Genomic DNA, 12,271 nt, shown 5'->3' with positions numbered 1-12,271 from the left:
ACAGCATACTTGGTAATCCTTTGTGCAATGTCAATACGTTTTTCTACCTTAAAGTCAGAAAGAAATGATTTGTAGAAAGTTGACCTCTGCTTACGCACTCTCTTACAGCTTGGAGTTAATTTTACCTCTCTACAGTAATGCCATGCAAACTCACAGATCTCTCTCTTATTTTGTAGTTCGGGAACACGTGCTACTGCAATTCAGTTCTCCAGGCACTTTATTTTTGTCGACCATTTCGAGACAAAGTCTTGGCCTACAAGAGTCAGCCAAGAAAAAAAGAGAATCTCCTTACATGCTTAGCTGATCTCTTCCACAGTATAGCCACCCAGAAGAAAAAAGTTGGAGTAATACCTCCCAAGAAATTTATAACAAGATTACGAAAAGAAAATGGTAACTTTTTTTTTTCCTTTTTCTTGTGTAACAATTGTAGCATTTATAATTTGATTCTGAAGCTGACACAGTGTATGCCAGCTAAATGCCTATGTATTTGTGCTCTGTTGAGTACCTATATAGAAAGTGCTCTTGGTGCTGTAGTATAAACAAGAGGTAAGAGTGTAACCCCGGAGCAGTTTTGAGAGGGAATCCTTGTTTCTGTGTATTCAAATAGAGCTAAAGTGCATTGTCATTTTGTCACTATCTGCTTATGAAATTGCTTGCTAATTTTGTTTCTCTGGGAGTTTAATATTTGTAATCAAAATTCACTGTAAAACCTTTGTCCTTTATTTAAAAAAAATTTTTTTTGAATGGAGGAATCAGTCTCCCAAACTGAGTCTGTGAAAAGACTTGCCCATAAGAATCTAGATTAAAGCCACCCCACTTTTTAAAGTTGACTTAGAATTTATATATATTTATATAAAAGTAGTTGACCTCCTTTTAAAACCACTAAGTAGTTTTGGCAAATTATTTTTTACATGTCGTCATTATCTTAAATTTCAAGAGATTTCTAGGGATTTTTCACATTTCTTGTTTCTTATCTGCAGGCCTAATTTGTCAGAATGTTCTAGAAAATTATTTGATGTTAAAATATAAATGAAGCCTTGTAATCTGCTATTCAATCTGGATACATTTTTATAAAAATACAACTTTTTTTCCTTAAGGAGTAATTACTATAGTTAAATAAACTGTATGATGTACTATACTTAACACTGCTGCAATAAACGTGTTCAGACTGTTGCAGTCTTTTCCAAGACCATGAATACACACTGAAAAAGCATTTAAATGATGACTATCTCTGTAGTAAAAACAAGAAATAAAATATTATGATGACATTCCTAGTTTGACATGGCTCTTCCAGCAAATGCACTCCATGAGCTGTAATGATATTGTTAAAAAAAATCTCTTGGGTGCTGTACAATCACTTGCCTGTGCAGAGCAGAAAACTCATTCCCTTCTTTGGCACGTATCTTTGGGTAAGTGTGCTTGTGTTTGATACATTTACAGAAACAGTTCGTTATAACAAATGCAGAGAATCATTCAGATGGAAAGCAGAAAGCAAACCACAGGAGCCATTAAGTTCATTATAGAAAGTGTTCTTTGTAATGTGTAATTATGTCATGCCACTAAAATTCTACGCAGAGCAAGGCAATTGGAAACCCTTCAGTAGAGAAGTCAGATGTAGAAGTTCAACCCTTGTATTCTTGGGCCTCTTTTAATGATGATACTCTCACCTTTTGTACAAATAAATAGCTACATTCAGGCTGCAATTACACGGGTATCATATATGCTATTAAGGGTATATAATTTTGAGCCTTAAAGAAGAGTTAGTTTAAGAGCCAGGTAGGTGTGCAATGCCAGTCTAGAGTCTCTTCAGTCAGTATCAGCTATACCAGGGTGATAACTGAGGAGACAGTCTTAGTGTATTCCAGACTCCAAGGCTGCTGCTCCATCTTTATTTGCAATGTCTGAGTACAGCATGGATATATTGTACATCTCTGGGCTGGAGAGGAGCTTTTCACCGGGGTGTGTAGGACAGGACAAGGGGGAATGGCTTTAAACTGCAAGAGGCCGGGTTTAGATTAGAGATTAGGAAGAAATTATCATCTGTGATAGTGGTGAGGCACTGGAGTAGGTTGCCCAGAGAAGCTGTGGGTGCCCCATCCCTGGAAGTGTTCACGGCCAGGTTGGATGGGGCTCTGAGCAACCTGGTCTTGTTGGAAGGTATCCTTGTCCAGAGCAGGGGAGCTGGAACTCAGTAATCTTTAAGAAGCCTTCTAACCCAAGCAATTCTGTGTTTCTCTATTAATGACCTTAAAGTTTAATTGCTTGGGAAGCAGCTGCTGGCTTGAAGTCAGCTGGAGGTGTACTGTTACATTTGCATAAATTTATTCTAATTGTAAAATGAGCAATCTGTAGCTTTCACTTTGCTGTAGTTAATGCTTATTACTGACTGGGCACAAAGCCCTGACAGGCCTGTGGTAGTACACTGTGAAGAACCTCTGAAGTCTTTTACCTCAAGAGACTTGTAGCTTTTGCCCTGCCTTGATTTACTTGATTAAATAAAGACCTTGCAATTGGCTAGATTGAACTCACTTGTCTCAAAAATAGTGTAGTAGTTCATTAAATAAACTACATGGTTCCTACTGTTGCCTGACCTATTGCACTACTTAACCTCTCCAAATGACCTAGATTAGCATCAAGGTTTCCCTACTTAGCTAATAACCTTACACCTTTTTTTTCTATTTGAAGTTTATTCCTGGATGCCATCAGGTGAATGACTGTAAAGCTTCCCTGGAGTGCCTGTATTTCAAAACCTGAACTTCACTGAGTATCTTTTTCATTCATATATCCACTCCTGTACACTGAAGACCTGTCTCTTAGAACATTCTTGGACGGCCAGCAAAGTGAAATAATTGCACATTAAAAGATTTGTGTGATACTAGCTTGGGATATTGATAGGCAGGTAAATTTCCTCTTAGCAATTCCTAGTCAGAGAGAAAAGAAGTAACTATTACTGAATCTGTGTTGTCCAAGACACTGACCTAAGCTTGGCAGAGATAGCATAGTCTCTGTAGGAGATCCAGTGGCATCTGGAGGCTGGGCAGAATGACCTGTGCCAGTTCTGGCAGCACCCCATATACACCTGTGTTTGGGCCATTGAAATTTTGTGCCCTGCTTTTCTTGCAGTATGGTTCAGTTTTCAGGTAATTCCAGTCAGCTGAGTGATTTCTGTCAGTGCAAGGTGACTTGCTGTCCCCTCTTCCCACCCCCTATTTTTTTGGCTTAGTTTATCATGTAGGCATTTTGGGTTGGTGTCGTATTGCCGTGAATGATTCAAGATGTGAAATCTTGACTGGTTTTGAAATCGGACTCTGTTAAAAACCTTTCTGTAGCGCAGCACTAACTGATCATTTAGTAAGCCTTGTGTTTTATCTCGCAGAACTGTTTGATAACTACATGCAGCAGGATGCACACGAGTTCCTGAACTACCTTTTGAACACCATCGCGGACATCTTGCAGGAGGAGAGGAAGCAGGAGAAGCAGAACGGGCGCCTGCCCAATGGCACCGTGGACAGTGAGAGCAGCAGCCCCCCAGACCCCACCTGGGTGCACGAGATCTTCCAGGGAACCTTGACTAACGAAACCAGGTGTCTTACCTGTGAAACTGTAAGTTCTCATGGGCTTTGTAAACACCAACATGCCGCCTTCAGAGCTGCGTGCTTCACGGTTCATTTCTCCCAGCAGAACAAGATATTAGTTCCTTTCTTCAGTGATCTTTATGTTTGTGTGAATATTTGTGGTTTTTCTTTGTTGGTAAGAACATTCCCGCAGCCGATGCATGAATTGTAGGAAGAGACATTTGGTCAATATTAGGAAAATGCCCAGTTGGATTTTTTGTCGGTGTGATCATAATCACCTTCAAAATTTAGATCAGAAAATTCTAAAGTGGTGTACTCTTAAACAAAGTAAACTCTGTGATTTAAGGGTGTGAGGTCCTTCTCAAATTTAATGTCTAAATAACTTAGTGTTGTGCTTACCGATGCATCTCATAATTAAGTATTATGAATCAGTTTCCATGGATTCCTGGTTTTTAAATTTAAAGCTGTTGAAATCAAGATACTAATGGTTGGCTTTTGGCACTTTGATAGTAGACTGGGATTCTCAAAAAATATACCTTCATGTTCATGAAAAGTAATCCTTCCCTAAATGTCTGTCCACAGGAATTCTTCTAATACTACATGCTGAGAAATAAACTCTTTCTCTGAGTATGCTATACTAAAATATTTTTGAGAGGTTCTACAATAAGAGAAAAAATGTATTTCATAAAAATTGGATTTTACCAGCTTGAGAAAGAGTAAAAGCAGCACAATTGAAAAATTACAGTAATTCTGTCACGGTCTGTTCCTTAGAGATTGTAAAAAGCTAAATGGCTGTGGTTTTTGTATAGCTTCATGCCAATTTTCTTTAACTTAATTAGGTAATGCAGATATGTCAGCATGACGTTGGAAGGCAGGAATTCATCAAATCTGTATATTTCTCATGTAATTTTCTCAGTCTTCTAGAAATACCCATCTCTTTTATTTCAAAGAAAAGAGATTGATAATGTCATGTATAATGTAACTGCAGACTATGAGTAATTTAGGTGCTCATTCCATGCTACCATATTTTTTTCTAGCAGATTTCCCCTCCCTAATCAGTATTTCTTGGCAACTGTCAATTGTTTCTCTTCTAGTTCTTGAGCTGTTCTTTTTTTTTTTTTTCCTTGAAACATGAGTTTAGCCTGAGTCTTTTGACACAACTGGCATCATTACCTTTCCTCACTGTGGCATTATGAATTACTGCTGTCAGGATTTTGATCTAGGTACCGTCCTTAATGCAATTTTAAAGCACTGATATGCTCTTTGCACTGATAAAGCACTGATATTTTATTAGTTAACAGGTCTGTCACAATTTTGAGAATTCTACGAACACTGCGTAGGTTTTTTTTTTTTCTATTAGCTGTAGCTAATAGAAATATTCAGCTATTGCTGAACAAGATGATAATCAAAGTAATCTGGAAACTATTTGATCAGGTTATGTATTTTTAGTATGTCAGCTTGTGTCCAAAACACAGTGACCTGGAAATGAGCACTTAGAAACACACTTGGACATATTAAATGGGCAATATTACTGTGAATAGTGTCTTATTTTTAAAAATAATGAGTATATATGATTGTTTTGATGCTTATTAGGAGCTGTTGGCATTTAGATTCTTTCTGTATTTAGAAATATAAGCTAAAATGTTAGGAGTACTTGGAAATAGCTCATATACAAGATTACAAGCAATAGTGGATGAATTTCTGCTTCTTAAGGACAAGACGATAGCCCTAGTATATTTTTAATTTAAATTGGAAAATTATTGCATATTTAAATACAAAGCATATATTTATATTTATAATGACTGTCACTATCTTTGCTGAAAGTGACAGTCATTATCTTCTAATAGGACAAACCTCCTCAGTGTTCGTAAAATGAGCAAAATTTTATTCTGATTTTGGTTATCCTGGTTGTGGAAAAGAGCTTCCTTCCAGATGCACTGTTTCATTAGCCCATCTTAAAGATAAAAACTGAACTATCTAAAGATGCATCCTCGGTTTAAGTACGGACAGTGGAGTATAAGGAACATAGATATGATTCTTTAACAAAGATTTGTGTTGTGAATTAAGCCAATTTATGAAATTAATATGTTACAAAAGGATTGTAAGTTGTTTTTTCATGTTTTTAATGTGGTTTCTCTTTATAATGCTTTCATCCTTCCTTGACAGAGGCAGAATGATGAAGTGAATGTAAATTTTAGGGCTAATTTATAGAAACTATCTGGAAGTTAATTGGTTTTACGGGTTTCTCTCATAGTTTAAGGAAGGATAACAGTAAATCAGAAAGTATTATAATTGGCTTCATTAAATTTTGAACAGCTAAATGTGGCCAGTACTTCTGCAGAGAAATATAGGGAATTGTCAAAACCACCATATCAGTCTCCAGGTGATGGTCTTGCTCTTGGGTTCAAATGACTCTACAAGGCATAGAATTCTTTGGCTCAGTTCTGCTTTGGACTGAGAGAAGGCAGTAAGGAAAATCCCAGTGTTCTCTCTCATATGAGTCCTACAGAGCCTTTAGCTCTGCTCGATTTTCATTTCTCTTTTTTTTTTTTTTAACCAAGATAAGTCACACACTTTGTTTCAGCTTCTTTTAAAACTGCTTTCTGTTTTAGCACACACGGCGGTCTCTAGCTGCAAGAGCTCTTTTGCCAGTGAGCAGATTCACATTGCCAGTGAAATCCCCAAGTGTAGGAAATAATGGATTCTGTGAGTTTCAGCCTTCTGAGCTTTGTGTTCTGTGCAGCTTTGGTCATCAGAGTGCATCTGAGCTGTGTGGGTGCAGATGATGTCCTTGACGTGGGAACAGCACACCATCCCCTTCAGCCAGAGCTCTGGAGCATCCAAAGTCCTCACTATTACTCAGATGTTCCTGTTAGGACCACTCAGACAGCTTTTTGAATACATCAGGGCTCCATCCTGCAAGTGCTGAGGTTTTCTGATCATGCCCATCATTTTTTTCATTCTACAGATGATTGAAATATATAGCATTGCTGATTGTAGTCTAAGCATAGTAATGTTTATTTGAAACAGAACCTTTACAAAAAGTGGGGGGAGGGAAACTTGTAAGATTCCAGAGTGGCTTTTAATTTTTTTTTAATTAAAACTGTATGAGTTCATGTTAGAAAAAATCTGTTCAAATAGTAAGGCTCAAAGAATCTTAAAAATTAAGAATAACAATTTATAAATCACCAACCTAAATGGAAAACATTCCACTTGGCTATTCTTGCAATGAAGCCTTTAATGGTTCCTCATGATCCTAAGTGCACAGTGGGCTGTCTAACCTGAGTGAGGTGTTTTAAGGCCATATTATCACAGAGAATGGAAATTGTCCTTTTGCAAACTTCTGTTTTCAGTACCAATCTCTTTTTGACCAAGTAGAACACATCCTTTCCCTCCTCTCCATTGCCCTTACAGCTTTTGTGTGGGATAGAGCTGCCTGTGAAATCTGTATTGTTTCACGTAATTTTCTTTGATTAGACCAAAAGAGGAAGAATTATCTAATTGCATGTCTGAATAACACTGATCACATGACTCCCTAATTCCAGCTGTCCTAGCTGAAGACTGCAGCAGCAGAGTATTTTCTGGAACTGATTTTTTTTTTTTTTTTTCTGAGCCATTCCTAATCCCCAGTTACAATGATTTCCACCAGAGTTCTTAGTATTATAAATGCAGGTCTAATAATTCCAAGAGTGATTTGCAAGGGGATATTTTGAAGAATTGACCACACAACTAAACCATAACACATCCCTGAATGCAGGAAATGTACAGCACACTGAAGGTGCAGGTGGCTTTTTTTTCCCACTTTAAACATTCTGGAAGTTTTCCATATGTGCTCTGTGATCTCTCTAAAAGTATAAACATTATACTTGAGCATCTGAATATTGCAGTAGAAATGATGTGTACTGACTTAGTGGTGTTTTTTGACATGCACACTTAACTCTTGGAAAGACTAGGGACAGAACAGTGGGAGCCCAGTCTTCTCACAGGTATTAACAGAAGCTTTCAACTTAATTTCCTGGGTGTTTGGATTTGCCCTGTGCTCTTAATGCTCAGATATGGTTGTCTTGACCATCTGCCTTTTTCTTTTTTTCTCCATGTACACTGCCCTTAGGAGCTGTGTGTTTCTCATCTCTTGATTATTAGAGAACAAATTTCCACTTCCTCTTTTTTTTTTCCCCCTTCTGAGTTGAAAAGGGAACATAAATCTCATATGTTTAAAAGATTCAACTTACATTATTTCCCTGTACCTATTTCACTTTTCCTGCATTCAGTCAAGAAATTGCAGCCAGGTATCTTTTCTAAAAGCATTTACTTCTGTATCTAGGCAGAGACCATTGTCATGAGGGGCATTGAGAATATTTAGATACAGAGAGGACACACTAGCAGGCAAAAGTTAAGGTTGCACATCACTGGTTTTTAAAACTTCAATAGCATAGTTGGTTTTCAGGGCAGCTGTGGATTTTTTCATCATTTGTCAGGGTTTGTGGTGGAATTTATTTTCTACTTCTAGAATGTTCTGTTTTACTTTCTTGTTACTCTTACATTTTTGTGAGAATTGGCTGCTATTCTGCCTGTGTCAGACCAAGCTCTCATTTGCCAAATTTAGTGTCTGCTGCTCCTTTAGGAGTATGAGTCTAGCCTGGAATAGGCTCCAAAATATTCATGCTGTTTATTGGGTACACTGTGACATGCAAATATATAACTTTTGGTTCAAGGGAGTCAGAGAAGAACAGAAGTGAGAGCACTAAGCAGAAGAATCACAGTGATTCTGTTTTTTTGAAAAATGTGAGGTGTAGAAGAAACTTGGCATTAATATTGTTGATCTGAAGTCACAGCATAAAGAGAACTGGCATTACATACACCCAGAGACTCATACACACCTCACCCTTCCTGAAAAAAAAAAGAGAAAATACAGAAATCTCTGAAATAGAAAGACTACTTGTAAAATTTTTTAAAAGGGTATTATAGGGTAAAAGATACATTCTGTCAATAGAATGTGGTACTGAAAAACAGAGGTAAATTAGTATTATTTGTCTTAAGTCTGTACTGTTGGATCTTCTTTTCATGCAGGTAAGCAGCAAGGATGAAGACTTCCTAGACCTTTCAGTTGATGTGGAGCAGAATACTTCAATCACTCACTGTTTAAGGTAGGCACAAAAATCCAAATTTTTATGATTTGCCCTTACCTGTTACCCAGAAAGCAGGAAATAAGCTGCCAGTTCTATCTTATGTAGATTGAAGTGTATTGTTTTGTTGATATTGTACATTTATATGGATATTTCATATTAAAGAATTAATGTTTACAGCTTTGTTTTTTTTACTCAGGGGTTTCAGCAACACAGAAACTCTGTGCAGTGAATACAAGTATTACTGTGAAGAGTGTCGCAGTAAGCAAGAGGCACATAAAAGGTACAGCACAGTTGGGGAAGGAGACACATAACCCATGCATTCAATGAAAATACTCTGGTACTGCTTTTGTGTGTCTGTGTAAAGAAGAGAACACCCTTTTCCCCTTAGTTTTTCTACTCTTCTTCCACTTAAAAGTAACTTGCCTTCCTTTCTCTCGCTAGAATTCAATGTGTCTCTTTCCATGAGTAGTGAGAATCCATGTAAAGTGTTGTGGGACTCCTTTGATCATTATTTATTTTACAAATAAGAAAATGAATAGTCTTAAGACCAGAAAAAGTTAAAAAGCCAAGTCAAAACAAATTGTCGGGGGCTAATAAAAAATAATTGGCAATGATGAAGTCATTGATTGCATGTGACTTCTGAAACTTAGTTTTGTTTTGAAAATGAAATAATTTCTCCAGTTGCTGAAAGATTCACTTTGGTAGCACTTTTGTAACTGTTGTTGTTCACTGAGTTTCTGATTTCTTGAACATGTTTGATTACTTGTGCCAAATTGCTTGACAGAGCTCCTGGAAATCATCCGAAGCTCGGTGGAAGCCTGAAAACCATTATGTTTGTTTAAAACCAATTCCTGTCTGCCTAATAGTTCTAGTCTTGTTTACACCTTTGAAAAACCTGTCAATTTGTGTACTGTGTGGTTATTTATTACCTGAAAAAGTACTTGGCTGAAGGACTGGGAGCTCTGACATGCTCTACTGGTTATGCCACTGCTGCTGGTTATTTGGTTTACCATGGTTTGCACACACAGATTTTGCATATCTCATCTGCAAGTCTGCCTTCACACATTGCCTAAGCTTACTAATTGGTGTCTGGTAGAGGTTGTGGATCCAGGCCTGGCCTGTGTTCTGTTGCCTGAGCTCTTTTTCTGTGTGGGAGGTAATGTGAGCCATGACCAACATAAATTGGGTTGGCATAAACCTGTACTGTAGGCACTTCCATGGCAAAACACAGCTTTGATTGCTTATGTTTTGGGTTTCACGTGGGGTGTAGGTTCAGTTTCACTGCAGTCATACTTTTCTTCCTTTTCTATAAAACAGTTTAGCTGTGATGGGGACTACTCAGCTCGCAAAGATGGTGTACCAAATTTCTTCACCATTGAAAGAGCTCCAATTACCAAACACAGTTATATTGTAAGGAGAGGACTTAGTTTTGAAAAGAGAGCAGAAATTGTAGCCATAATATAATCAAACTATAACTCACCCTAAAAAATAGTTGCTTCTGTCATCTTTCTGCCCTGCTCCAGATGTTTTCATTGGCTGGTCCCCTTGTGGGCAGGTGAGTTACCAAGGAATTTGTCCACAGTCCCCTATCTTTTGAAAACCAGCTGTCTTTTACAAATTTCCTGACATTCTGAAAGTGTGGCCTTAATAGACCTGTCTGAAACCTGGGCTGTATTGCAGAGACTTTTGAGCTGCCTTTTGGGGCTGAAAGTTTGAAAAGGCAGCGCTGTGCTGGTCCAAGGCACTTGGCTGTGCCAGGAAGCAGAGAGCTCTGGTTTGGTTGCTTTGTTAGGATGGGCAGATTCATTGCCCAAAGATTTGGAAATCTGTGATGCTGCCAGGCCAGCTGTGGTTGGCTGAGGAGGATTTGTAGGTACTGATGTGAGATATCAATACCTCATGCTAGGGAAAGGGGCCATTGAGCCCTCAGTAGAGCTAGGTCACTTTCTGGCTTTGACTGCTGTAAAACATTGCTGCAACATTTGTACCAAATTTTTGTGCCAGAGCTCAGCCTTATCTTGTTTGGATAGCAGGAGGTAGGTGCATAACAGCGGGCTATTTGTGTCCCTTGGAAATTTTAAATGAATGGCTTGGAAATGAATGGCTAGGAAAACTTGGGAGTAATACTTATGTGACAAAGTGGTGTAACAAAGCTTATTTTAAAGAGCTTGTTTGACTTGGCTGGTTTACTGGGAAATTCAGCTCCAACAGGACCTCTGAAATAGCTCTGTTGCAATACCTGCACCTGTACATCAAGTGGGATCAAGGTTTTACTTTTGGAACTCCGAAAAGCTATGGGTAGATTGACTTAAAAGTTGAATTCTATGCTGTGTGATCTATATGTCTAAAATACTATGTGAGCTCATCACAGTTGTTTTTATGTAGTATATCTTACTGTTTTAAATACATTTTCAGTTCTCTCTCTTTCAGTTAAAAATCTTTAGTTTAACAACACAATAAACTTTTAAACATCGGATTGTTTTGGTTTCCTTTAATGCTTGAAAAGGTTTTTAAAGACTTCAGTAGAACAAGTTTCTTGTTTTTTGCTACTGACTGAACGTTTAGGATGAATATTGGAAATATTGCTGTTTTTTTGGCTTTGCTCTTTTTTTTCAGGATGAAAGTAAAAAAGCTGCCTATGATTCTGGCTCTCCATTTGAAGAGATTTAAGTACATGGATCAGCTGCATCGATACACAAAACTCTCTTATAGAGTAGTTTTTCCTTTAGAGCTTCGTTTATTTAACACCTCAGGAGATGCCACCAATCCTGACAGAATGTATGACCTTGTTGCTGTGGTAGTTCATTGTGGAAGGTAATTACTCTGCTATAAACAAGGGACTTTTTTATAAACATAACTGTGCTTAAAAGAACAACACAAAGCCCCTAGTGTCATATAAATCAAATAAAGACCTCTTAAAAAGTAACTAACTTTTTTAGGAAAAAAAAGTGTTGTGGGGAAAAGCTATCAGTCCTGACAGAAATTATGGCCTTGTCTTTGAGAGATCATTGTGAAACATGGTGACTGTATTTCACATTACAGATCTTTATATGAACTTAACTGTGTTTAAAAAAAAAAACACAAACCACACATTATCATACAATAATATTTAAAAACAGTTTCTAAGGAAAACAGCTTTCTTAGGAAGGAAAGCATTATAGAAAGAATAATTTATAAATCATTTCCTTTAGGGTGTGGTTTTTTCCTTAAGGCTTGAGCAACATTTTCTGAAATATATCCACATATTATGAGTTTTGTTGATTACTTTGTTTCTCTGCTTTCAAAATAGGACTGTTAGATTTATATTTGATTTTGCTATATTCAACAAATGTTCTTGTGGCTTCAAGAACATTTAAAACCAGCTTGTTCTACAAACTGCTTATTGAGTGGATAAAAGCCTCAAGTTGAAAATTTGAAAATTACGATTTGACACCTAGAATTGCAGAATAATTTGTATTGTAAGGTTAAATACTGAAACTCAAAGCAGGGTTACTTTGACATTAGATTAGGTTGCACTGATCACAGTTTCATAGCTAGGAATCCTAATTTCGCTTTCTCTTTGGACAA

The 12,271-nt window shown here is 37.4% G+C and overlaps 1 protein-coding gene across 1 annotated transcript in view; it reads left to right on the top strand.

Annotated features, from left to right (window-relative positions):
* Positions 1–12,271, top strand: part of USP12 (ubiquitin specific peptidase 12) — a 32,789-nt gene that overhangs the window by 16,282 nt on the left and 4,236 nt on the right. The window contains exons 3-7 of the mRNA XM_063149076.1: positions 177–390; positions 3,377–3,603; positions 8,646–8,722; positions 8,901–8,984; positions 11,321–11,518. Coding sequence (XP_063005146.1) covers positions 177–390; positions 3,377–3,603; positions 8,646–8,722; positions 8,901–8,984; positions 11,321–11,518 — 800 coding nt within the window. The remainder of the gene's footprint in view (positions 1–176; positions 391–3,376; positions 3,604–8,645; positions 8,723–8,900; positions 8,985–11,320; positions 11,519–12,271) is intronic.

The sequence above is a fragment of the Melospiza melodia genome, chromosome 2, assembly GCF_035770615.1.
Source record: "Melospiza melodia melodia isolate bMelMel2 chromosome 2, bMelMel2.pri, whole genome shotgun sequence".
Taxonomy (NCBI): Eukaryota; Metazoa; Chordata; class Aves; order Passeriformes; family Passerellidae; genus Melospiza; species Melospiza melodia.
Note: the sequence above shows the minus strand (reverse complement) of the source record. Positions and strands in the feature narration are given on the sequence as shown.